This window comes from Mytilus trossulus, chromosome 1 (assembly GCF_036588685.1).
Source record: "Mytilus trossulus isolate FHL-02 chromosome 1, PNRI_Mtr1.1.1.hap1, whole genome shotgun sequence".
Taxonomy (NCBI): Eukaryota; Metazoa; Mollusca; class Bivalvia; order Mytilida; family Mytilidae; genus Mytilus; species Mytilus trossulus.
Window position 1 is genome coordinate 77950516 of NC_086373.1, and position 27235 is coordinate 77977750.

The 27235-nt window shown below is 30.4% G+C and overlaps 1 protein-coding gene across 1 annotated transcript; it reads left to right on the plus strand.

Moving 5' to 3' along the window:
* Positions 1-689: 689 nt before the first annotated feature.
* Positions 690-24155, plus strand: LOC134685794 (dual specificity testis-specific protein kinase 2-like). The gene is made up of 10 exons (XM_063545677.1): positions 690-1259; positions 6618-6739; positions 11580-11628; positions 13978-14127; positions 16297-16379; positions 17144-17228; positions 19708-19791; positions 20382-20468; positions 22449-22560; positions 23168-24155. The coding sequence occupies exons 1-10, from the start codon at positions 990-992 to the stop codon at positions 24112-24114; spliced, it is 1989 nt and encodes a 662-aa protein (XP_063401747.1). The 5' UTR covers positions 690-989; the 3' UTR covers positions 24115-24155.
* The last annotated feature ends 3080 nt before the right edge of the window (positions 24156-27235 follow it).

The following is a 27235-nucleotide window of genomic DNA, read 5'->3' on the forward strand; positions in this document are numbered from 1 at the left end:
GTTGATAATGAAACATTAGAGATTGAAACAATTAAGAAATTATCAAGTTTCATTTTCATAAAATCAGTTTATTCACATGATAGAGAAAAATAAATATGAAGGAAATTCAAAATGAAATGTTGTCACTGCAACTTCCTTTTAAAAATCACACATGAATTTACCGCTATACCAAATTACCTACATGATAAACACCGACCTGTGGCATTACAAATTACCAATTTTGATTATCTGCAAGTTTGTAACTTGAGATATCCGCTCATATTGTTTATAACGGTACAAGTTAAATCGTCACCTGGTCAAATCGGCACCTAAAGAAAAAGTCTAATAAACTTTATAAGATATTTCATAAACTATATAAGATATAAGATGGGACTATATTATACTAACTAGTATTATAGTCCCAGCCGGATATAAACTAAAGATATCTCAAAACCGACTATAATAGATATCAACTTAATAGCCAGTTTAAAAGATTTCTCGGAAGATATCGTTACTATAAGATATCTTATAAAGTTTGTGAGTTCGAACTGTGAACAGATATCAATTATACGTTCCTGGCTTTCCACACGAGGTTCCTGGTTATCATAAAATGGCGAAACGGCTTTCCTCATTCTTAGGAGGAAGTTATATAAAAGAAGAAGAAGGTAACCATTTTATATTTTACCGCGAAAATAATAAAAGCACTTCCTACCCATAATACAACAGAAAGTTTACAATCAAAAATGAAGTCAGAAGAGAAAAGGATCTGCACACAAATGGTTGTGTTTTGTAAAGGATTACGTTCTGTGTACAATGACACTCTCTTGAAGTGAATTATAAATTCTTAGAATAACAAAATGATTTCATTTTTACTTAAATAAATGCAGTGTTTATCACAGGGAAAAAGAAATGAGGAAAATCACCTTGGAAGTTTTCACATTGCAACTTCCCCTATCAAATTTATATTCATACAGGGATATTAAACCTACGAAGATGTAGATAATTCGGTGATGAAGGATATAAGTCAAAGTATGAAAAATTGTAGAAGCCACATGAAACGATCGAGAACGATTGCTATTAGTAGTTTTGGTGATATGTCTCCATCAGAATCTCTTCTAAACTCCAGCCTCCCAGAGGTAGAGGAAGAATCTCCACTGTTAAAATCCCGTGCGCCTGGAGCATCTTGTCGAGCTCTACGACATGCTGTCTCCTCACTTACTAGACTAGATGATTTTAATCATGAAAAAATAGGACATGGATTTTTTGCAGAAGTTTTCAAGGTACATATAAATGTAAAATATGCATCATTATTTTGTTTCATACACGGTCATGTTTTTGATTCTTAATCTTTATGCATTAATATAACATTGAAAATGTATAAAGGGTAAACAAAATTTGATTAAGATAATGACTTGTCAATTTATTTTAATCTTTGCTATTGTTCATTCTTCCAACCGGTATCAATGTGTATATATAAGTCATGATGATCCTTAGGTCAATTTTTAATATATGAAGGTTAGATCTTGAAATTCATTTTAAATATATATTCCATGCCAATATGTCACATGTACTTAAAAACCAGATATATTGTGTCTGAATAACACATTAAATATAGCATTCTAGGTATTATACATTTTTATCTCTGTTAGTTATTGACATGACACATTCCCCATTTCCATTCTCAATTTTTATTGACTCCTTTTTTCTATAAATGTATACATGTATATGCCATTGTGTTTTCTAAGTTTCTAACGATAGTAATTTTAAATCATATTTAAATTTTTAACTATAAAACTAACATTTTAACACATACATGTACAAGTACATGAATGCTCTAGTATTGCCGGTTACAGAGAGGAAAATTAGTTCTGACAGTGACCTGAAAAAGTCACAATTTATCAGGATTAATATCAATCTCTTCTTATAGTGTTTATTTACAATAAACTTTTAAATCTACAGGCCTGAAGCATGATTTTATGAAAAAAAATTGTATAGTACACCAATGGGAAACTGTTTTCTGTTCATGCATGAATATTTTTCAACCTGGTTCAACTTTTATGAAACTTTATGAAATTTGAAATATTTCAGTTGTCATCTGACATTTTTTTTTACATACAATGTAGAAGAAGATGTGGTGTGAGTGCCAATGAGACAACTCTCCATCCAAATAACAATTTATTAAAGTAAACCATTATAGGTCAATGTATGGCCTATATATAGATGTAAAAGATACACGAAACTTCAAGAGACTTAAAAATGTAATCCTTTTCACCTGAATCTTTTTCAATTGTGACATTCTTTGTAGAACATTGTACCTGTGAATAAGCATGATAAGTACGAGTGTTATGTTCAGAGAAATATTTCCAGCCTTACACTGTCTAGATTCTTAGGAATGCTGTGTATGATTAAGACATACAATGTACATGCTAGACGTCGACCCATAGGGACAACTATGCATTTACCAAAAAATAACTAGTCTATGTACATTTAATATACATTTTGTACGCGTATTTTCTTCCCACTTATTCACCAAAATGGAATAGATAATTGTTATGATAATGCCATATCATGAAGATAAAAATTTTACATTCATCAGCAGAAATCTTTAAGAGGGGGGGGGCATGGGCACCTGACCCCCCTAAATCTGCCTCTGTGTACATTGTACAATGTATGTTCAGGTAATAGATATAATGAGAAAGGAGATCAGACATGTGTCCATCACTCCTTTATATATTCTTTATTGTGGTAAACATATCACAAATCAAATGTTGTTTTTTCCATTGTCAGACTCAGTACATTGTAATTTCATGATTGCATTTAACATGTTTAATATTAAAATTTGTATTTTCCTTAATTTCAGAACTTGATCAGATAAATATTTTAAAAATTTGTAATAGTATAAAAGATTACAAATGTACATGAAATGAACCTGCATTGCTACGAATATTATATGTTTCAACAATGTCATAATTAGGCATTGTTCTCTAAATAAATCTGGATTCAGGATTAGGGTAAACTTGTGAAATTGTTTTTATCACCTTTAAAAGCTATAATAAGAAGTTGATTATCAGTCAAATAACAAATACAAATGTAATTAAGTTAATATAAGACATTTCTTATTGTAGATAAGATATATTTTATTCTTACATAATAATATTAATTCTTTACTATAACTGTGACCTGTACAAATGATGTAAAACTGTATTTATTTAAAAAGGTATCTAAGAGACCTTACATATGAAGTTCAATAAATATAAGTAGATCAAAAAGAAAAACCCTCCCCTTGTTGGTAGTTATGATTGCTGGAGCCTGGAAAGGGCAGTTTAGGAGTTTGAAAAAAGAAAGATAGATCTGAATAGGAAAATTACGAGAAAAAAGATAGATCTAAAATTGATAGAAAGACATTAACACTGAAGAAGGCCATTTGTTGTGCTAATATGTAAAGGGACCAAATTTAAATGACACAGAAGTTAACAACTTTAGGTTACCATTGGGTTACTGTAAGGCTTCATCAATGAATGAGAAAAGCTCATAACACATACATTTTAAGTCATCTTAAAAAGACCCTGACAGTTGAGATGTAAAACACATTAAAACGAGAAAAAATAAGGGCCTATTTTATATCAAAAATAGTAAAACGATAAACAAATATGCAAAGATGTAACAAACAACAACCACTGGATTACAGAATGTGGGGGAATAAAATATGTTAGCAAGCGCCCAATACATTTTTTACAATTTTTCAGTGCAAAGAATATAATTTAGAAATGTAATTTTTGATGAGTTTGCTTTATTGTGATACAAAAGATAATTAGTAAAAAGTTTGGAGGAAAGAATCAGCATTTTGTTTGATGTTGGCAGCATTCTCTTTACACCTACACCAACTGCCAAAGAATGCTATTCTTACATTATATATAATAACATCAACACTTTATGTAAGAGTAATTGTTGTAATTTATACCAACTTATACTTATCTGCAGTTCAGTGGCTGACAAAAAAATAAAGTGAGTCCTTTGAGGTCAAACCATCACTTTCAATGTACATTACAATGCACATGTAGTTATTTGTTCACCAATATTGTACTTGTAGGTGTACTTGCATTTACATATATACATGTACATGTATGCCTAAAAATATTAACAGACAATTTTATTGAATTTTAAAATTTTCCACCATAACTATAAGAATTCAAAAATAAAAATATATTGTATGCGTGTCGTGGTTGGATGCTTTAGTAGAATTAATTATAAGTGACCATGCCAGGAACCATGGGAACTACTGGTAAATTTATATATTTGGTCATTTCTTTTAATGAAAAACAGTTTGAAACCTGAATAAAAAAAACAACATGTGCAGAGTAGATCAGTATAGATATATCAATCTTGCACTAAATTGTTAAGATAGAAGATGACATTATGACTACCCACGCTAGTGTTTTACATTAGTGGAGGTACACCTGAATCAAGGACAGTACCTATGTAACTATGTTATATAGGAATGTGTAAATAATGTACTGATATTTATGTTTACCTTCTACCTAATAAATTACTCATTATTGACCCAAAGGTGAATAAAGGTCACAAAATAGTAGCCGTTCATTAATCCTTCCTCCCTCAATTATTATTTGTTGTTTTATTCTGTTATTTACCAGCAATATTTAATAACATTATTGGTTCTTACGTAATAGAATGTAGGAAAGAAAAGCACAGGGAATTTGGTTCACTGTGGTCAAATCTTCACGTCCAACTGGCCACCCATATTTTACATTAATATGGTACATGTACATGTATAGATCAGTTTTTACTGTCAAATAAAAAGCCTCTTTCACTGAAAGTATACATGTACAGTTTGTAGATTGTACATGTATGTATTACTTACCTTTTATCTTTAAATGTACTAAAACATATAAAGGCTATATTTTGTTTTTGTAAAAGCAAGTGTAGATTTAATAGTCATGATAGTATGACTGAAATATAAATTCTGAAATTGGAACAAGAGGCAAGTTCAACTGTACTGGAAGAAGGATATATGGGCTGATATTTTTTGATACGTTTGTGAATGATAGATTATCAATGTTCTGCTTAAAAGTCATGGTTAACAACAGACTAATGAGACACTTTTAAGGCTGAAGCTAATGTAAAAAAAGAATCTACAGTTTTTAATGTTGCACTGTTGCGGAAAAATATTGATATACCAAACATTTTGAGCTTTTCCTTATTTAGAAATAATTATGAAAGGCAGTTAGTTCGTATTCAAAAATTAGCATTCATATAAGATGCCTCGAGTTGTCAGAAGTTGACAGTGTACTGTTATATGATATACATACATTGTATGATTTGCATCAACTTTTTCTGTAATGTTGAAAAAATCCTTGTTTTAAACATATTTTTGAAAGTTTGTTGACTGTATAGGTAGTGACTTAACAAAATATAAGAAGATGACAATCACTTTTATGTTATCACTTGTGAAAGATTTTTATTGTAAATTTTTCAGATAATTTTATGAATGGTATTTTTAGTCCAAACACATTTACATGTTTAGAATTTAAATTTTTAAATGACATGAAGGGTCGGATTTAAAATTCTATGCGTGAAATATATGTTAATGATATGTAAAGAAACTAGGATTTACATAATACAAATCTTATCTTCAGTTGTTAAAAAGGTGTGAATAGACTTTATCTACACTAAACTGTACTGATAAGTATCCCCAAACATAGTGTATACCTTAATGTTAAAACCTGAATCAACCACATCAAAACTATTAATTGAAGATATTAATTTGAAAGTTCAATACATGTATTTATATTTATTTATGTATTGAAGAAAATATGAAACGCTGCAACACAACATCCTGGTTTGACCAAAATGGAAACTGCTTAAAAAAAGGCCAGCATGTAAATTGATAGAATTTTTAAAATTGATGTAGCAGAGTGGGCATTAAGTTTTGCACTTTTTCGTAAATTTGTTTGTACGTCCAAAAGTAGGTTTCCGTTCTGTAACTTTACTTTAGTTGCCTTAATCAAATGTTTTGTGGGCACAACTTCTACCATTCTAGAGTTTTGCCCCTTTACAAACTTTTGGTTTCCCTTCTCTAACTAAGTTTGACTCAGCCAAATGTTATGAACTTATACACAATACTTATTACCACAAAAGTCAGACCAAGTACAAGTTGTGTAGCATCACGTTTTAATATTGTTCTTCAGTTATTTCCCTTTATAACTATGATATATATGCAAGCAAGGGCATCATCTGTATCCTATGGACATATTCCCCATTTATTTATATATATATATCCAAGAAGATTAACAATTAAACAAGAAATGTTGAAAAGAATATTGGACAAATAAGGGAATTCAGGGAAAGCAAAGTTAGTTTACTAATTTTTTGCCTCATTAAGTTGTTCAAGATCTAGTTTTAGTCTTAGATAGAATCCTTTTTCAAATTGCTACAGTCTACCAGTAAGTGCAGGATTATGTATAACTGTAGTCCTCAATATATAAATGAAACGTTTTTATTGCAACAATTTGATTAAGTTTTTGTTAACATTGTGTGATGATATCACTAAAATTTATTTGAAGGTATGAGTTATAGATTTTACCATTTCTATTTTGATGTGTTTTGTTGCTGTATTGTAGGTAACTCACAAAGTCTCTGGTCAAGTTATGGTGCTGAAGATGAATACAAACTCTGAAAATCGTCCTAACATGTTACGTGAAGTACAACTTATGAACAGACTATCACATCCAAACATTTTACGGTAAGCTCATTGGGGGGAACTGTATTGTTAATTTACCTCTGCAATAAAATTGCATTTTTTTGAAGGAGTTAAAAGGATAATTGATTTGTGGAACATTAGTAGCAACTAGCATGTTTAGCTACTGAGGACCTGAATTGAGATGACATTGTGGAAAGTTGAGACTTTCAGGGGAGATAATTAGGCAAATTTAAAAAATAAATTATTACACAATATTACTCAGAATTAGACATGTTAGATACAAAAGAAATCTTCTTAAAGAAACAAAAGACAAAAGTATTGCTTTCATCCAAAACTTTTGATATTCGATACTCTCTAGATCTTGAGCAAAAGATATAGGGGGAAACTTGAGGCATGAGAGCACATGTCTAAATTTGTTTCTTTCTTCTGGGGTTAAAACATGAATTACAAAGCCTAAGGTATTGGCAAATGATAAAGCTTCATTCCATATTTTTAAGGCAGGGAACATAGCTATTTGTAGGGCTAGTGTTTTCAATCCTGGCATAAAAAGATTAACCTCTGTCTCATAGCAGGGAGTCAATTAGATTTAGAAAGTTTTAACAAGTTTTGTGGAACCCTAGTGCTCTAAAGAAGGATTGTTGAAGTTGTAAACACCTTGTTCCTATACCTCCAGGGCTATGATGTGCTATAATTGATTCTGTATGCACAATATTTTATAATACTGGACCTAATTATACAAATAATAATCTATGTTATTTTGGTTGCGTTCATTTTTGTTCATGCATGTATACTGGGTAATAATAACTGTTCACTTACTTACATTTTAAACATAACTGCCACAATTTTGGCATCAAACAGATGCAAAAAATTGAGATGCAAATACAGATAAACATGTGTCCATCTGAAATCTAAAAAGATTTCCTTGTGAATTGTACTTTATTAATAGACAAATTCAATGCTGTATGACAAGATATATCCATTATAATAGCATATTTTATTGAATTAATGTAATATTTTTGATAAACGCTCCAATATTTCTTGTCTATTGATTGTTTTAGTCAAATTTCTGATAAAATCTGTTCCAATTATTCAATATTTTGATTAAATAGCAATATATCCTATTCATTAACCTGACAAATCTTACATATGTTGTACCTTTTATTTACTATTTATCAATTAACTTGTGACAACCATTAGATTAAGTTATTGATATCTAATAAGCAGGATACATCTGTTCACTAATAGATTGTAATTTTATTAGTAGGTGTAGTATTGTATGTGGTCACTATGCATTGACTGTTGTACAAGTCCTACTTCAACTCATCCCCTTCAAACAAGACTTGTTAAGAGCTGATTTTTTATGTATATATATATTCTTTTTTCAAAAGTAACTGGCTTCTACAGCAGCAGGTCTAACATGATCATTGTTCCTTTCAAATCCATGCTTCTTAAAAATTGTGACCATTTCAAATGACTTACCATATAAAATGATGGGGAAAAAAAATTGTGAAAGATAACTGAAATACTGAAATTAGGTAGGTGATTGCAGTAAAATAACTATTATATTTCATATAGTTGATAATAGTTAGGATTAGATTTATGAAAAAGATACATGAATTATCATATTTCTTAAAGCTGCATCCTAGAAATACAGGAAAGAATTAAACAGCCATGTTGAAAAAACTAGGATACTTTTTATGAAGACATCTATAATATATATTGAAAACTTTGACTGTTAAACTTTAGAAAACCTCCATCCTTTTATATACTGCCAGTTTAGATGTATGAGCTGCTGTAACTATAAAGTTATATTTCATTGACAAATATTGATGGGTCAATACTCAATACATGTACCAATATTTCGAGGGTGCATCACATATATGCATATACTTAAATAGTTTGAAACTGTAAATTGTAAGGAAGATTTAGTTAAATGCAATGCCCAGTTTTCCTGGATTCATGTCCTGAGATAACAGATTAAAGTATAATGTCTCTGTATACATATAACTTCCAGACTGAAAACAGATTAGGGATATGTTTTGAAGGTTAAACATATAATCTCAGAGATCATAATGTTAACTTGCCTTAGCAGTAAATGTTATTATTCTGTCATTAAATCTAAATCTAAAATCAAAAGATGAAATATGAGTACAATTATTATCGGTTCAAATCAAATTAACCTTTATAACAAAAAAAGTTACCCCAATCATATATGATGTTCTGGCTTGTAAATATAACAAAATCGGACAAATTCTAAATGAAGATATGAGTACATTAGTCATGAATAGGATTATTTTAGGATATTTTTTAAACCAGATAACATGTCCAGGCTTTAATGGACCATTGCTTAGACTACATCTTAATATTTTTTGTCCCAAAAATGGGAAAGTGCATCTATATGTTATATCTCATCATATATGTACTAGTGGACACTTTGAGCTTGTGCAATACATCTAGGTACTAAACAACATTGGTATTTTATGTATAGAGAATAATACATGGTAAAAGCTGTATCACATGCTGCATTAACCACAGTAACCAAAATCAGACACAAACTTCATGGGTTACTGGTATCCGGTTTATGTTCTTAGTTCTAAGATAAATGTACAATAATTATATTAATTCTTATAAATTTCATTTGAATAAACAGCTAGATGTCATCTCTCATGATATTGGGAATTCCTCAGGACTTCAGGGACTTGTTTTATTCACAGGTGATATACACATGATATACATGATGTACTTCAGGAAACTCAGGACTTCATATAACCCATAAATACTATACTTGTGCAGTTATTGTATTATTACATATAAATATAATCTGAATAAACACACTTGACAGTAGGAATAACACTTGAAGATAAAAAGAAACAAATTATATAATTTGTCAAATCATTTGAATCTCTGTTACTAGGTTTCTTGGTCAAGCAGATAAATTTGTATTTACGACTCTTAAACTTAATATGCTAGATGTAAATGTACCTCCTTTATTGTCTATTCTGGTTCTAGAATGTAGCTTCCCCCCCCCCCCCCCCCCCCCCTCCCTCAATCATTTATATTGTCAGTGATATTGTTTGCCTTAAATTAGTGGAGAATAAAGGCTTTTTCCCCTGGAGAAGAATCCCAATTTGAAAAAAAATGGCTTAAAATTATTCCCAAAAAGACAACTTTTTCCCCAAACAGTGCAGTTTCAGTAGTAATTGTGCATGAATTCAGACTGAAAAACACTCATTTAAATAATTTTCTTGCCTAAAATGACTATATTTGCACATTTTAGGGTCTATTTATGTATCATCACTGACAAAATGGGGTCTTATTTTAAAGCAGGGTTTGACTCTTGAAAATGGGTCTGTAAACTGAAGCTTCAGTCAAATTCATGGTTTATTTTAAATTTCCCAATTTGATAAAAATGACGCATATTTTCCCAATAAAAAAGGGTAGGGGTAGTTTTGAAAAAAGCCAACAATATCATTGATTGTTGGTGGGGCAGTAGAATATGCCAGTATCTGTTAGCTGAGTTCAGCTTACAACTTATAAATGCTACTAACAATCAATATATACATTTAGTTCTTACATATTTTGATATATGAGATCTTCAAAGTTCATCTTTGCTTTATTGAACTGATTTGAGACCTCATCTATGCAGATAGCTATGTAAACTATAATTTAAGAAACATAGCTGGTTGTCTGTCAAAACTATCAGTGAAAATTCATTTAAAGTATTCAAAGCTTTTCTCCCCCTTAAAGTCTGCCAGATCTTCTCAAGTATTAGTGTAAGACAATTAAAAGTACAGGAGACCTTTAGGTAAAATTATTATTTGCATTTCATCTTCAATTAAAGATAACAGAATGGATAGCTGCGGTGAAATGCATTAGTTCCAAGTACCATGAAATAAATGATGAAATCATCAGTATTTGTTATTTATCATTTTGTACCAACCCACACAGAGACATACTTCATAAATTTCCACCTCATTTATATTGTTGAAAACCAAACATTAAGTTGTATATCACATGGCAAATTGTTTATAACCTGCACTTCAAAAAATTATATAACTTAAAAATAGAGTTGTAATTAATAAGATTTCAGTTTAAAGTTTTGAAGAAACCTAAATATAAACTTCTGAGAGGGACTCAATGATGTAGAAATTTTCATACATTTTGTAATAGGGAATAGTTAGTTTACCAGGCATATCCTGGAACTCTCTAAGTTTCATATTATAATTCTTGACTCAAAGTTGTCTTTCACAGTTTATTGATAAGTGATTTTTAAACATTGTACCGGTAATATCTCTTTATGAATTCTAGACACTTGATATATTGTTACTTACAATTCAAACTGTTCTGTACACATTTGAAAGGTCACTTAGATAAAAACAGAACTTTGCATTAAGAATCAAATGATCTATCAGATTATACTTTAAATTTTGCGAGAAGGGCTGTAACTACCCACCTTCCTTATGTGTAATACAGATGTGTAAACTTGAAATTTAAGTCCAGATATTTACTCCAAAGTTATTACTTTTTTCAGATTGAAAGTAATTTACAACCCATCTCTCCTCCAATATAAAATTTACATGTTTTTAACATAACAAGTTTTCTGAAAGATTATTTTAAACAAATTATTATGGCTAAGGTGTAGGAACCTAAATTGCTTAGGCATATTTCATCAAATAATAAATTTATAAAAGCAGCATGATATAATGAAATTTGCATGAATTTCTCTAAATTATGCAAATGGTTTAAATTTAAAAAAAAATGCTTTAGGTATACCATATATATATATAGCACTGTTTTAGAGAACAGTTATGTGTTTAAAATATAGGTTTGAAATATGTTATATAAAGCTTTAAATCTGATGCATGTCCTTATCTGATTACAGGTTTATTGGTGTATGTGTTCATGAGGGACAACTCCATGCTTTAACAGAGGTAAGTTAAGTTATACATTTATCCTGGAACAAAGCTGGGAAAGACGCAATAATATACCCCATTCAAGATGAAACTGATTTTGTCCATCTGTCAGTCCATATCTTTCTCTACTTTCAACTCAACTTCTGTATAAAGTACATACAATTGAGAATGGAAATGGGGAATGTGTCAAAGAGACAACAACTCAACCAAAGAGCAGATTACAGACAAAGGCCACCAATGGGACTTCAATGCAGCAAGGAATGATTGATATTTTGGTCTAAAACTTACTTAAAGGCCTTTTTCCTTACTGCTGCTTAGTCCCTTACTGTTTAAAGTGAGTCTTATTATACCCTCTGAACATGGAAGATTTTTATTTTGTTTTGTCAGCTTCTGTATCATAGAAAGCTTTGATATTTTTGTCTAGACTGTTAGACATTAGAAGTAGATTTATATTGTGATAGCAAGTATATAATGTGTTGGGCAGTCATTTCTTGTTTGATAATGCTTACTTTTATAATAACTGCTGATCATGAATTATTTTGTCAATGCTTAATAACAAGTGGGGTGTACTTTGCAAACATTTGCATTCAACGTTTATGCAAGTGGAGTTTGTGTATTGGGTTTTGCAGACACTAAAACAACAGTAGTAAAACATGCAGAGAAGTAATACAAATAATGATATGAATTTGATGTGCATTGTTATGTTATTGCTCAGTGTTATTGAGTCTAATTGGTTTGATGTGGGACAGCTAAGTATGAAGAAAGACTTATATATGGTATTGCAGAAACTTAAACATATTTTGTTCACAAACACCTGATTTTGCACTTCCATTACCTGATGTGATACAAATATTTATTAGAAAAATGAAGTATATCAACAAATTGAGCATGTATAATTTAGCAATTCATCCATGACAAATAAATCTCTGGTAGTTAGTTTGTTTGAACAGGACTTTGTATTCTGTCTGTATAGACATTGGTATGGGTGGATTAAGACAAATACTAAATTACAGACTGACAGTCACTGTATCTGATAAAGTAGATTGTGTTTGATGTTAATTAATTGTGAATAATTAGGCCAGTCATGTAGTTATCAGATTTGTGGAGGTGTACCAAGAGTTTGGGAGAAAATATTTCTGTAATTCCTCTTCCCCCATCCAAAGACAGAAAGGTTATTCACATGTTCACACATTTGTTCAAACAGAATCTGATAATATAATCTTTTTTCTTGTAAAATTTTCAAGACAAGATATGTGAGTAAGAATAATAAAATGAAATATGTGTATGCTATTTGGAAAATTATATAAAAAAAAAAGAAAAAAAGAACACATACGGGAATGTAACTTTTTAAGGGAAAACAATTGTGTGATTTTAATGTTACTTTAGATGTTAACAATAGCATCAATGATACTAATGAATACCAGATAAGTATGAATAATTAACTCTATCATCCTATTAAGTAAAAGGAAATATATATGACACTGGAGGTTTAAGGTAACATAAGGCTACAACAATCTCTAAGTTTGTTGTATTGATCCTAAGATTTCCTAATCAGCTAACCAATCCATCATCCATAATTGTTACAGTTCTATCTCTAACACCCAATATATATAAACTTGTTATATTAGCTATAAACAATAAAGTGTAATTGAAAATATTGTGATTAACTTGAATCTATCTGTTCATTTCATCCAGTTAAGCTAGTAGGCTTTGATATTTCTGGTTTCTAAACTGGTATGTGGCTGATTATGAAGGAGATGAAGCTTCAATTGATCAGTCTAAAATCTACTTTGAGAATTGACAATTACTCAGATTTCTAACATATTGTTTATGTAGAAGTAGATATTAACCATGTTCTACATTCTATATACAATTTGTAACCAATAACACTTCAAATTGAGAGGTTATGTAGTATTAGGTGTAAACCAAAGTATCAATAGTATAGATAGGTTTGATTGATGTAATAGTATAGATGCAGCATCAAATTGAAATCTTTAATACTAAAGATTTTGTTTACATGATAATGACCCAATTCACCAACATGTCAACATGTCCTGTTTTCAATGGGTATACCACTTGGGGAACCTTGTGAAAATTTGTCATGTTTTACCAATCAACAAATTTGTCATTGAAAAACCTGGATTTTTCTATGTTTGTCAACTAAGAGTACATTATTACTATTCCAAATGACAACTTTTCTTGACATATACATGTGAAATGGGTTTAATATAAATTTATTAACACACTGCATGTATAAGATATTGAAAAATCTTCTCTGTCTATCAGTAACTACATAGAATGTGATAAAATACTAGTAGTTTTATATTAAAAAAAAACCACATAGATAGAATGTTTCCTATATTGTAGTATATTAATGGTGGAAGCTTAGATCAAGTGGTGGCTGATAAAGACTTTGAACTTCCATGGACAGCCAAATTAAGTATGTCATTAGATATAGCCAAGGGGATGGAGTATTTACATTCAAGAGGCTGGTTCCATAGAGATCTGACATCTAGAGTAAGTCTTTTCAAAAATAGATGGAAAATCTATACCTTTAAAGGCTAGTTTCTCAGAGAATTACCCAAGACTTGTTAACCTAAAATATTTAGATGGTCTCAAAGTGGCTGTGTTAAGTGGGTAATTTGTCACTTTAGCAGAAGTTTTAAGAAGGTGGCCCATTCGAATCCAAAAAATAAAACATGGTTTTGGTCATCAACTCGCCCTGAAAAAATATTAGTCTCCTATCTTTTTTCATAGCTTAAAAGGCATTGAATCTTAACACTAGGTTCTGCTGAATTTGAACAATTTAGTTTTGATATGGATTTGTAAATAGGAAATTGAGAATGTAAGATATATCCTAGAAGCAGCTAATTGAAATACTATCAGATGAGGGTACTATTGCTTATATGAAATTTTACCACATTCTAGATAATACATGATTAAATTAACATTTCAGACGGAAATTTCATTCACAGGAAAATATTGTCACAACTTGTATTAGCTGCGAGTTATGAAATATAAAACAGGTGCCGAATTATACATTTCCTTAGGTGGTTTTACTTAGTCGTGATTGTACATGTGCAAATTTTGCATTTCCCATCAAATTTTGTGGGATGATGAATTAACTTGTGATTTAATTATATACCCTGAATTAAGATATAGGTAATACATAGTTATCAAGGAAGTGAAGCAATCCTGTTATCTTGTATTTTGTTTCCTGTTAAAAGAAATATTACTTATCATGGGAAGTTTTATGTTTGTGAATTAAAAGGAAGTTCTCAAAGGATTTGTTTGTTTGCCAAGTGTATTTGAGTAATCCATTGAAATCGGTTAATTTGGTCAGTAGAGACTAAAAGTTGTATGTGACTCAGCTTGACACCCTTATTGTTTACTTTTGTAGATTTAAACAGGTCAAAGTTACTTCCCTTTTATCTTTCATTGAAGTATTTTGTTTAAGGCCGGCGCCTTTAAGTAGCATGTTAATCCAAACTAGTCAGATAGTATGGATTAACGTAGGTATTTTAAATATTTTGATGGTGATAAATGCATTGAATTAAATGAAAATGAGTTATGTAACTCAGAAAAAGTGGTTGGATTGGGAACTCGATCGAATTAATTGCAAATTTTTTAGATGAAATTAATTAAATTAGATGACCATCATTTCTCAAAGCACACATTTATTTATAAAACAAAAACAGAATTATTTTACAAATTGTGCTAAGCTACTTTATTTGCTGTTATAACAGATAAAAGATAAAGTTTGTATCCTTGAGATGTCAGGTTTTGTGGTATACTTAATTTACATTTGTTATTGACTTTTCATGTAATTATTATTGTTTACTATCATACATGATCAACCATAAAATATATCTTAAGGTCAATGTAAACAAAAATTGGTACCAGAATTATTAGGGAATGGTAATAAAAAATAAGAAAAACTCTATTTTAAGTAAGGTTTTTTATCAGTTTTATCAAATTTAAAAGCAAAACAAAAAATAGAAAATAATATCTTTCAGGACTTTTATTTTATCACTCTGGTGGTGCAATCGATTGAGAATAACTAGATAATGTCAGATGAATTCACTCAACTTTTCAATAAATCCTGACATTTATAACTATAGGTAGTTTGTCTTTGTAGCCCACCTTGTGATAATTACCTGTAAATAACTCTCACCAGTAGATTACCTGTAGTGTACTGATCATCAATTATAAATCTCTGTAGTCAATGTATAACATACAGATGCACTTAACATGAAAGGAAGTGCACACTGTGCAGCAGAAGCAGATTTATGTAATGCAATAAAATATCTCGCTCTTTATACTTCTACGAAACTATGATAAAGTGAAGTTTCTTTTTAATTTGAATGATTGAACAGTTACAACTTTTCATGTTTTTATTTAAGGACTTGGAATAAAAATATTGATATTTGTAAAAAGTCTCCAGGGTTAGCCAAACAATAGAAAGTAATGGATATATCTTGTAAACTTGCTGATATAACCATTTGAAAATATCTCTGAATTTTATTTATTTTATTTTCATTAACTATTAGAATTGGTTCAGAAGTGAAAATGCTATTGAATGATAGACATTGAACATTCCATTTAAGATAGTTGAAATATGTATACAGTAGTATTTAGAAAATTACCTTAAATGCTAATTGGTCCCTTACACGTTTTATTTTATAGAATGTATTAGTGAGAATTACAGAAGGCAATTTACAAGCTGTAGTGGCAGACTTAGGACTGGCAGCAAAAATTCCAGATCAACTGTAAGTAAAAAAAAGAGGTATATAGTCAATGATCTATAGCAAAAACAGCAATTTGGGTAGTATCAGAAAATATCAAAAGCATGATCTGTTGTGAAAAATAAAACATGGCAGAATGCTACAAAATTGCACAAAAAAAAAAAATACCAGACTATTGGCAACCATTTTGCAATCATCGGTTTAATTATATAGAGTGTAAGATATGATATAATCTATCATAAGGATAATTGTTGTCTGTAATAGTCATTATTTATTATAAATTGCAGTTACATGCCAAATATATGCTTGATTAACAAAATACATTATAAAACAAGTATAATCAGGTGTGACATAATTGCCAATGAGACAGTAACCCACCAAGGTTCACATGGAAAGAAAGTGATCAAGTTGATATCCAACCACATGGTCAATATTCAACAGCATAGTGTATCGCTCAAAAGCAAAAAAACATTTTAAGTTCATTAGACCACATTCATTCTGTGTCAGAAACCTATGCTGTGTCAACTATTTAATCACAATCCAAATTCAGAGCTGTATCAAGCTTGAATGTTGCATCCATACTTGCCACAGGGTTCGGCCTCTGCAGTTGTATAAAGCTGAGCCCTGCAGAGCATCTGGTTGACATTTTCAATAACTTTCATGATGCAAGTTGAACAAATTGTGTATAACACTTTCCCTTGTGACTTGTTTTTATCTGTGGCGAATCTAAAAAAGTCTTGCAATGTTCCAGAAAATGACATGCATCTTTATTTAAACTTATTTTGCAGAAACAAGACAGAAAGGTTGTCCATAGTAGGTTCACCATATTGGATGGCTCCAGAAGTCCTTAATGGAGAATGGTATAATGAACAGGTACTGGTTCAAGATTCAAATATTTGATCACAATTAACATATATTACAAGATTGTTAAGTATGAATACACGTGAATAATAGTCAATTGAGAAGTTAACTTTACACAGACTTTACTGGTATTGTTTACATTATTTCATCTGTAAATTTAAAACTTTTTCTAAAAGCTAAACTACTTTCAATAATGCTGACAAAGTCAAATGATTTTTATACGACAGCAAAATTTGAAAAAATTTTCGTCGTTTATTGCTATCACGTTGGCGTCGTCGTCTGCGTCGTTGTCATCGTTGTAGTCCGAATACTTTTAGTTTTCGCACTCTAACTTTAGTAAAAGTGAATAGAAATCTATGAAATTTTAACACAAGGTTTATGACCACAAAAGGAAGGTTGGGATTGATTTTGGGAGTTTTGGTCCCCACATTTTAGGAATAAGGGGTCAAAAAGAGCTAAAATAAGCATTTTCTTGGTTTTCGCACTATAACTTTAGTTTAAGTCAATAGAAATCTATGAAATTTTGACACAAGGTTTATGACCACAATGGAAAGTTTGGGATTGATTTTGGGAGTTTTGGTGCAAACAGTTTAGGAATTAGGGGCCAAAAAAGGGCCCAAATAAGCATTATTCTTGGTTTTCGCACAATAACTTAAGTTTAAGTAAATAGAAGTCAATGAAATATAAACACAATGTTTATGACCACAAAAGGAAGGTTGGTATTGATTTTGGGAGTTTTGGTCCCAACAGTTTAGGAATAAGGGGCCAAAAAGGGACCCAAATAAGCATTTTTCTTGGTTTTCGCACCATAACTTTAGTATTAATAAATAGAAATCTATGAAATTTAAACATAAGTTTTATGACCATAAAAGGAAGGTTGGTATTGATTTTGTGAGTTTTGGTCCCAACAGTTTAGGAAAAAAGGGCCCAAAGGGTCCAAAATTAAACTTTGTTTGATTTTATCAAAAATTGAATAATTAGGGTTCTTTGATATGCTGAATCTTACTGTGTATGTAGATTCTTAATTTTTGGTCCCGTTTTCAAATTGGTCTACATTAAGGTCCAAAGGGTCCAAAATTAAACTTAGTTTGATTTTAACAAAAATTGAATCCTTGGGGTTCTTTGATATGCTGAATCTAAAAATGTACTTAGAATTTTTATTATTGGCCCAGTTTTCAAGTTGGCCCAAATCGGGGTCCAAAATTAAACTTTGTTTGATTTCATCAAAAATTGAATAATTGGGGTTCTTTGATATGCCAAATCTAACTGTATGTAGATTCTGAATTTTTGGTCCCGTTTTAAAATTGGTCTACATTAAAGTCCGAAGGGTCCAAAATTAAACTTAGTTTGATTTTAACAAAAATTGAATTATTGGGCCTCTTTGATATGCTGAATCTAAACATGTACTTAGATTTTTGATTATGGGACCAGTTTTCAAGTTGGTCTAAATCAGGATCCAAAATTATTATTTTAAGTATTGTGCAATACCAAGAAATTTTCAATTGCACAGTTATAAATTCAGCAATAGCAAGAAATCTTCAATTGCACAGTATTGTGCAATAGCAAGAAATCTTCAATTGCACAGTATTGTGCAATAGAAAATATTTTCAATTGCACAGTATTGCACAATAGCAAGAAATATCTAATTGCACAATATTGTGCAATAGCAAGAAATTCCAATTGGATTTCAATTGGAGTTATCTTTCTTTGTCCAGAATAGTAGTTGAATCAACTTAAATCATTGTTTTATACAATATACAATGTATATTCACTTTTACTACCAACTGATAGATTAAAACAATCTTTACCATTCAGTCATTGTCAGTGATAACAAGCACTTTTTTTACATTTTAATATTTTATGATGTATTTAAATGAGTAGTTATTGTTGCAAACTTCATTAGAAATTTGAATTGAGATCAGTTTTGAAATAAGGGAAAGGGGGATGTGAAAAAAAAATTGGGGGGGGGGGGGTATTTTTTCCATTTCAGATTTAATAAATAAGAAAATTTCTTCAAACATTTTTTTGAGAGGATTAATATTCAACAGCATAGTGAATTGCTCCAAGGCAAAAAAAAATTTTTAAGTTCATTAGACCACATTCATTCTGTGTCAGAAACCTATGCTGTGTCAACTATTTAATCTCAATCCAAATTTAGAGCTGAATCCAGCTTGAATGTTGTGTCCATACTTGCCCCAACCGTTCAGGGTTCAACCTCTGCGGTCGTATACAGCTGCGCCCTGCGGAGCATCTGGTTCCTTTTTGTAGTAACAGTGAATAAATGATAGAAATATAAACAGGCTAAAAAAAAACAGCCTTTTTTTACCTAACCTGTTATGACTTGGTTGCCATATTTCTGAAAATTAATTTACATGTTTATTTAAGCCATTAGGAAAGCAAGTCTGAAGGCCTAAATTTGCCATTTGTTTTTGTCTTGAGGACTTTACTTTTGCTGTTTTTAGTTTCTGTTAATATTTTGCTTTCATTTCAGGCTGATATATTTTCCTACAGTATTATATCCTGTGAAATAACAGCCAGAATAGATGCTGATCCAGATTTTATGCCAAGAACATCGGTAAATTAGAATATTTTGGTTACAAAAGTTATAATAATGGCAGAAAACTTTTTATATGCATGATCTTCAGTTAACAATCATAGAAAAAAATTGCTTGTCTTAATACAAAAATAGTTACATGTATACCCTGTCTCAGTGAAGTATGTTAACATATGTTGTATATAGAAATAAGAAGAGGTGGTATGAGTGCCAATGAGACAACTCTCAATCTTATTCACAATTTTTAAAAGTTAACCATTATAGGTCAAAGTACAGCCTTCAACACAGAGCCTTGGCTCACACTGAACAGCAAGCTATGAAGGGCCCAGAAATTAGTGTAAAACCATTCAAACAGGAAAACCAAAGGGTAATCTTTATAAAGAAAGAGAAAAGAGATACATTTATGAACCACATGTACATAAAAAAACAAACCACAACCGCTCAATTCATGAGTTGATTTTTTGGCAATCACACACAGAAAATAAATTTCTATGATCACGGATCAGGAAAAAATAAAAAAAAAATCTATAGAAAAGTGAACATAAAATATTTTAATATTATGCAATTTAATTATCCTTTCATATTATATTGTATGTATTGTCTTTTCACAGAGATTTGGATTAGATTATGTCAAGTTTTGTGAGATGGTATCATTTTGTCCTTTGGATTATCTCAGGTTGACCTTCAGATGTTGTCAGGTAAGAATGTTAGGAAAATTTACAAAAATATTTCCTTAAAACAAAGATAAACATCACATTGTTTGAGTAAATTACAGGTAATGTGTATTGATGTGAGAAAAAAGACAAAAATAACATTGTGAAAAGATGGTAAAGGTCATTTCATTTGATTGTTGTCTTTATTTGAAAGTGGACTAATTTCAAATTGTCATCTAGGAATGTTTTTATACTTATAACAGCAGAATTTGAAATTTTACAATTTCATTAGGGGGTCTCATTGGGGGGTTCCGATCCCGGATCCTGCTTACTGTTTTGTCAGATTCCCGTATCCCGCTTACACTATATACGTAAGCAATTCTCATTTTTTTGTCATTTCCCGGGTCCTGCAAGACCTCATTTCCCGTTTTCACGACACAATAATTTGAATTTCACGTTTCCCGCTTACGAAAAATCGCCAATCCCGCGTCACGCTTAGACCCCAATGAGACCCACTCATTAATGTTACTATTTTTCTGTCCTGAGTTAAGACTTGGATTGATTCCTTTCTCAAACAGTCTGTTTTAAAGAGAAAAAAGGGCTTCCACAATAGCATGGAGGAAAAATGTGAATGAAACAAAACTTATTAAAATGTAGAATGAAGTAAAAAAAATCATGCTATCTTTCAATGAACAATACTTTTGCAGAAAAAAAATGATAGCCAAAAGAAAAGAGCATTTGGGTTTCTTAAAAAAATTCTTAATAAAATATAAAAACATCAACGTAATAGAAATTAATAAAAAAAAAAGAACACGGGTTTAAATTGAAGTGTATTCTACTATATTTGTCATCCTTGTATCTGAATCTGATATGACGTGCTTTACAGGCTTTGTGAATAAACCCATGCTCTAAATCCAATAAAATTTGTTTGCACATGCGAATATTTACTACTACAGAAAATTGATTTTTTTTCAAATTGGCATGCATTTAATATATTTGGTTTACTTAAAACAATTCTAACCTCTTCAATGATGCACATGTTGTAACTTATTCATTTATTATGACTAATGTGTTACAATTCAAAATTGCCATATTTGACTTAGATATATATGACAACAGTTCATGCTGGCTGTTCAAAACTCCTCCCTCTGAAACATAACTTTGCCAGTCTTTTGCTTGTTTACAAACAAAAAAGGGAGTTTCAAGGAAGGGCCTACACAGACGTTCTACGCTTATACACATCAGACATAGAACTTACCATAATTGTTATTATCAGAATCCAAATAATTGATGCAAGCTATACTTTATTGTAGTTTTAACATTGGTATGCATTATATTCATGTTATTTTAGCCCTCACTAGCACTTTGGAAAATTTAATCATGAATATAATGCCTACCCATATTAAAACTACAAAAAGGTACAGCTTGCAACTATTTTTTCTTAATTCATACAAAAGCACTTCAGGATTGTATGATGTCAATTTAAGAATTTTTTTTTAAAGGGGATCAGTCCAAATTAATAAACAAAATGATACACTTTTTTGTGAATATTAAGAAATCTATGCGACAGAATTTTGAAATAAAATATAAGAAGATAGGTTTTATAATATGCTTTAAGAAAATATAAAGAAAAAATGGTGTCACTGAACTTGTTTTCTTACTACTAGTAAAACATTAAAAATTCATAAGGGTTATCTTCACCTGTCAAAGATGAAAAATTGATTCTAAAAACATAAATATTGGTACTTTGTTTAATTTTTGGATAATGCAATCAATCACCTAATTTTCTGTATACAAATAAGCAGTTTTACACATAAATAACACAAAATAAAATGAAGATTAGCAAAGAACTAGACATGTACTGCTATTGGACAATCCAAGATGGTGGTATACAGTGAATCTACCTTAAGTGAATATGTGTGTGTAATGGATTTATGTATGTTAGTAACATTTCAAAATTAAAAAAAAAAACCAACATATTGTCAGTATAAAGTATAAATAACTGATACAATTCCATTATTACAGATTGATCCAAAGAAGAGGCCAAGTTTTACAGAGATAGCTCATTCATTAATTCAGATTCAACAGAGGTTATTAGATGATAATCTTAATACTCCAGAGAAACAACATATCAAAGGTATATATAAGGGGCATTATTTTGTGAGCCAAACAACTGAAAAAACACTTCTTTCTAGTTTACATTTAATAGCTCTTCTGACCCGACTTTACCAAACCACCTAGATGAGTGTGCTAAGGGTCATTCCAAAGACTTTAAAACTGGTATTCACTGCTTCTTTGCCAAGCATATAGCATTAAGGGCCGAAATAATTCAGAAATGGTAACATGTTTTCTGCTATCTATCGAGCTAGCATATGTAAAAAACTCTTGCTCAATAGTCAGAATAGAACAAAGCAAGACATCTTCTTATAACATTTACATATTTAACTCTAAATATTCTTTTTATATTTGCTTCTGAGTGTTAAGCAGCTGATAGTCAATCAATCTTCATTGATCATGTAAGGTTCTGTCATCAATTGTCATCTTTCGGAATTGGTATTTTAAAAACAAATATCAATGATTCCACAGTAATAAAGAAATAGTCTGCAAAAATTACTAAAATGAGTTCTCTGCAAATATATGCTCTTACATTATTATTGTGTGTTAAGAATTTACAAAAAAAAGTTGAATTCAAATTAATGATTTCACTTGCTAGTAATCTAACAAATATGTCAATATTTTTTTAGGAAATGCTTTAACTGGTCACAAAAGGTCCAAATCTGAGGACAATATATTAAATCTGACGGATGTAGTAGAGGATTATAGTGAACCTTTGACCCCTCAGGTTGTAGGAGAAGCAATGAGTAAAGATGATCCATTCTATGTTCCTGCTGATGCTAATCCTTTTGTTGCCTTTCAACGATATGGTGGGAAAATATTAGGTACTCCACGTAATAGAGACTCTATGGGTTTTGATCTTCCGTCTCCATCAGATGCCCTAACTCCACCATGTACGCCCAGAACCCCTGATATTTTTGGTAAAAGACAAAACACAACTGAAAGACGAAGTCAGTCTTTACCATCCTCTCCAATGCTTTTAAGAAAAGCAGCAGAACGATTCCATCAAGAATCACTGCACGGATCAGGGTCAAGGAAAAACTCAAATACAAGAGTATCGTTATGTCCTCGATCAAAATCCACTATATTCCCTGAGGAAGTAGCTCATAGACTACAGAATGAAATTGATGAAAATTCAAACAATGCATTGACCGAGGAGGATTGGTCAAAGTATAGTAAAACATGGGATGTGAAATCTTCTCGAAGGAATAATCGTAAAACTTGTCGAAAGTTATATGTGTGCAGACAGTTAAGTGAAGATTCACAGACGAGTGTTATCAGTACGGCTGATAATTGTGTAGATGAAAATCGTTTTAATTTCGATTTAGGAACTTCCCAAACAAGTTACCTGAATAATCAAGAGGAAGAATTTGCCAAAAAGTTAAATGTCTCATATCAGGAGTCTGTTTCATCATGTGTTGATGACAAATTGACAGGTACGAAATCAAGTAAAGATGTTAATGGAAATCAAAAGTCAAATCAAAGTAGTAGAGATGGATCTGATTTACAGAAAAATGGAAAGAAAAAGGAAACAGTTGTCAAATTAAACAGAACAATAATGGAAACTAGAGTGTAACATTGTAGCATGACATGTTTAGGATCTGTTAATTAAAATGTTACTAGTGTTATAAGAAAATTTCTCTAATTCTATGGAAATTTATCCCTTTCCGAAACCCAATGTATAAAAAAATTTAATCAACGTGTGGTTGCTGGTGATCTCAAAAGATCATTGGATGATTTTAAGGGTCATGACCTTTTTAGCTAACTGGATGAATCACATTTGATAACCGGTGTTAATGAAATTGACAACTTCGTGCAATGTGAAAGGCACTTGAAGGGGATTTTCGGTTAACAAAAAAAAGAAAATGTCTTTTTAATCATTACAGAAACAGATTCTTACATAGTTACTCGTAGATTATCGGATTTATCAAATCTCGATAGTTAAATTATAAATTTTAAAAGTCCTCGCCGAGGCGGCTCGGACTTTAAAATTGATAATTTAACTATCTCGATTGGATAAATACGATAATCCACTGGTACCAATGTAAGAATCTATATATAGCAGAAATTTTAGTGTTATGATTCAAGTTCAATAAAATATATAGTAAATATCAAATCAGATTTTAGGAAAAAGATGGGGGTATTAATAATACATAGATTTTTGAAAGTAAAGTAAAGTGCAATATTTATAACATTCCAATTAATCAGATTGACTAATTTGTTGAAAAAAGACAATTGCTGAAAAAGTTTACAAGAAACTGATTTTTTTCACTTTGTACAAATGGAAGAATCATGTATTTCACTAGCAATATCATCATTTAGAAAAAAAAGATTTCATAATAAGAAAACTGTTGGATGAGTTTTCCAATTCTGATATCTAAAAAGAGGTTAAAACAGTTTTTCCTCACATGATAATTTAATAAGGGTTTAATTGAGCATTAACTATGGCTCCTCTTATTTCAAATACTAACTTTAAGTCTTAACCTTTGTTTTCATGACAATAGTTCCACCTGATATATTTACCACTGTGATAATGTATAAACCATCGAATAGAATTACTTATGTATATATTTGTTGTTACTCAAGAGTTTGTATAGAATGGTACTTAATTATATCTGTTACTCAAGGTTTACAGTTTTTATAGATTATGTTATTTACGGATGTATAAAGTTAATAATAATTATTATAAGATATCTTTGCAGCAAATATTAATTGTGTGATACTATTGTGAAATGGCAAACTTCTTTATAGTAGGCTATAGCTAGGAGAAAATAAATATATATCTGGGTTTGATCAAATGTTAGAATAAGAACTACAGTTTAGTAGTTTTATTCAAACTCAAAACTTGTAAGTTGTAACACATTATACCTCTGTCTTAAGAAGAAAAAAGAATGTTTGAATTCAGTTTAAGTGTCACCAAAACAAAGCAACAACACATTTAAATCTGTAACATGCTGAAATAACATGTAAATTTTTGTGTTCTTGTAATCAATATCGTTGTCTCTTACTCAATAAGAATAGAAACTGATAAAACATGTGGGCAAAATGAATTGAGTTATCTCTCTTGTTCAAGACATTTGGAACCTATACACCATTGTACACAGAAATTTGTATTACTAATTATTTATCATTGTACATCACAATGCTGATTGTTTTCACTTTATAAACTTCTGCTAAGATTCTGAATAATTCAATAGACACCAAAAAAAAACCACCTATAGATTCTCTAAAACATTTTGAGGATACATCAATGCAGGATGTAAAAAAAAGATGCAAGTAAAAATAAGAATACACTGTATCACAGTCTGTATGTGATACCATTTGTGTTAATTATTACACCAAATGCAGAAATGCAGAAAATTCATAACTTTTATTCACTTTGAACTTGAAATTGACAATCATCATTTACTATCATTAAGCGTAAAGTTTCTCGTGACATTATTTGCTACTTTAGATCAGACAAGACTTACATATTGTGCTATGACTTATCTTAATCAATGAGCATCCGAACAACACCCAAAAACAAATAGACATCTAGGGGTCATCATGCTGTTTTTTTCTTAAAAATTCAATGGTTTTCATGCTTTTATATCAAATTTTGTAGACAACATATTCTTTTGTTCAAATTTCTATGTTTCAAAAGAACTAAAAACTCAATTTTTGGCTGTTATATGTTAGATAAAGAAAGGGAAATGAAATTTGCAGTCAGTCTATTCTTGAACATGAAATTGTTACCCATGTTATCTTTAAGTAGTTATTTATCCGTCAACAAAATCTTTCCAAGCTTTGAAATATTGATACTAGGTATAGAAATTGAAACATTTATTTTCAATCTATTTTTATTGTTTGTTAATTAGTACTAGTAGCCATTAAAAACTGCCTGTTATTGGTATAACTGGCTGCAATATAACTTCTACCTCTTACTCGTAGAGACATGAAATGTGCACTTAATCTTGTTTTCATTGGTAGGAAATATTTAAATCCTTGTAATTTTCATCCTTTATCATGTGCGTGAACATATTAACTTATCACAGAAATTTTATGTTTCTTTGTAAATGTATGACATTATAGATTTCTCTGTGTATTTTGATAATCATAAAAATGTTTCTAACCAGCTTACTAATAGACTACTTTGTCATGTTTATAATGGTTTACAGTTATGCGAGGTGCAATAATTTATTTGATAGTGCTCTCAGAATAATTATACAGATATTTGCCAAAGCTGTAAATGGATTTTTATTGTTAGTGAATTTACAATATTTGCAGCAACATATACATAGCTGTTCTTGTTAAATAGAAGATTGTAGTTTCTTGATTTTAATGTAGACTCAAGTTACAGAAGTAGATGAATACTTCCTGTGTATCAGTTATTACATGTCAATGCATAACAATGCTAGTTCAGCTTTTAAAATTATGTTAATTGATTCAAAGAAATCAAAAATATATTATAAAATTGTTTAATCAAAAGTTTAAAATTAACATCAATGAAATGAATACTGAAATTTTATATATTAAAACATATAGCTAGCTAGAACAAGTGGGCTCACCTGATATAAAGGTTAAAGAGAGACATTAACAGTTTGTATCCATGATCATATATAATTCTGATGCCATATGTTAACAGCTTCTTTCCAGAAAATAAGGCACCTTTAGCTGCCTTAAACATGATAAAATTGATGACAGGGATAAAAGTGCTA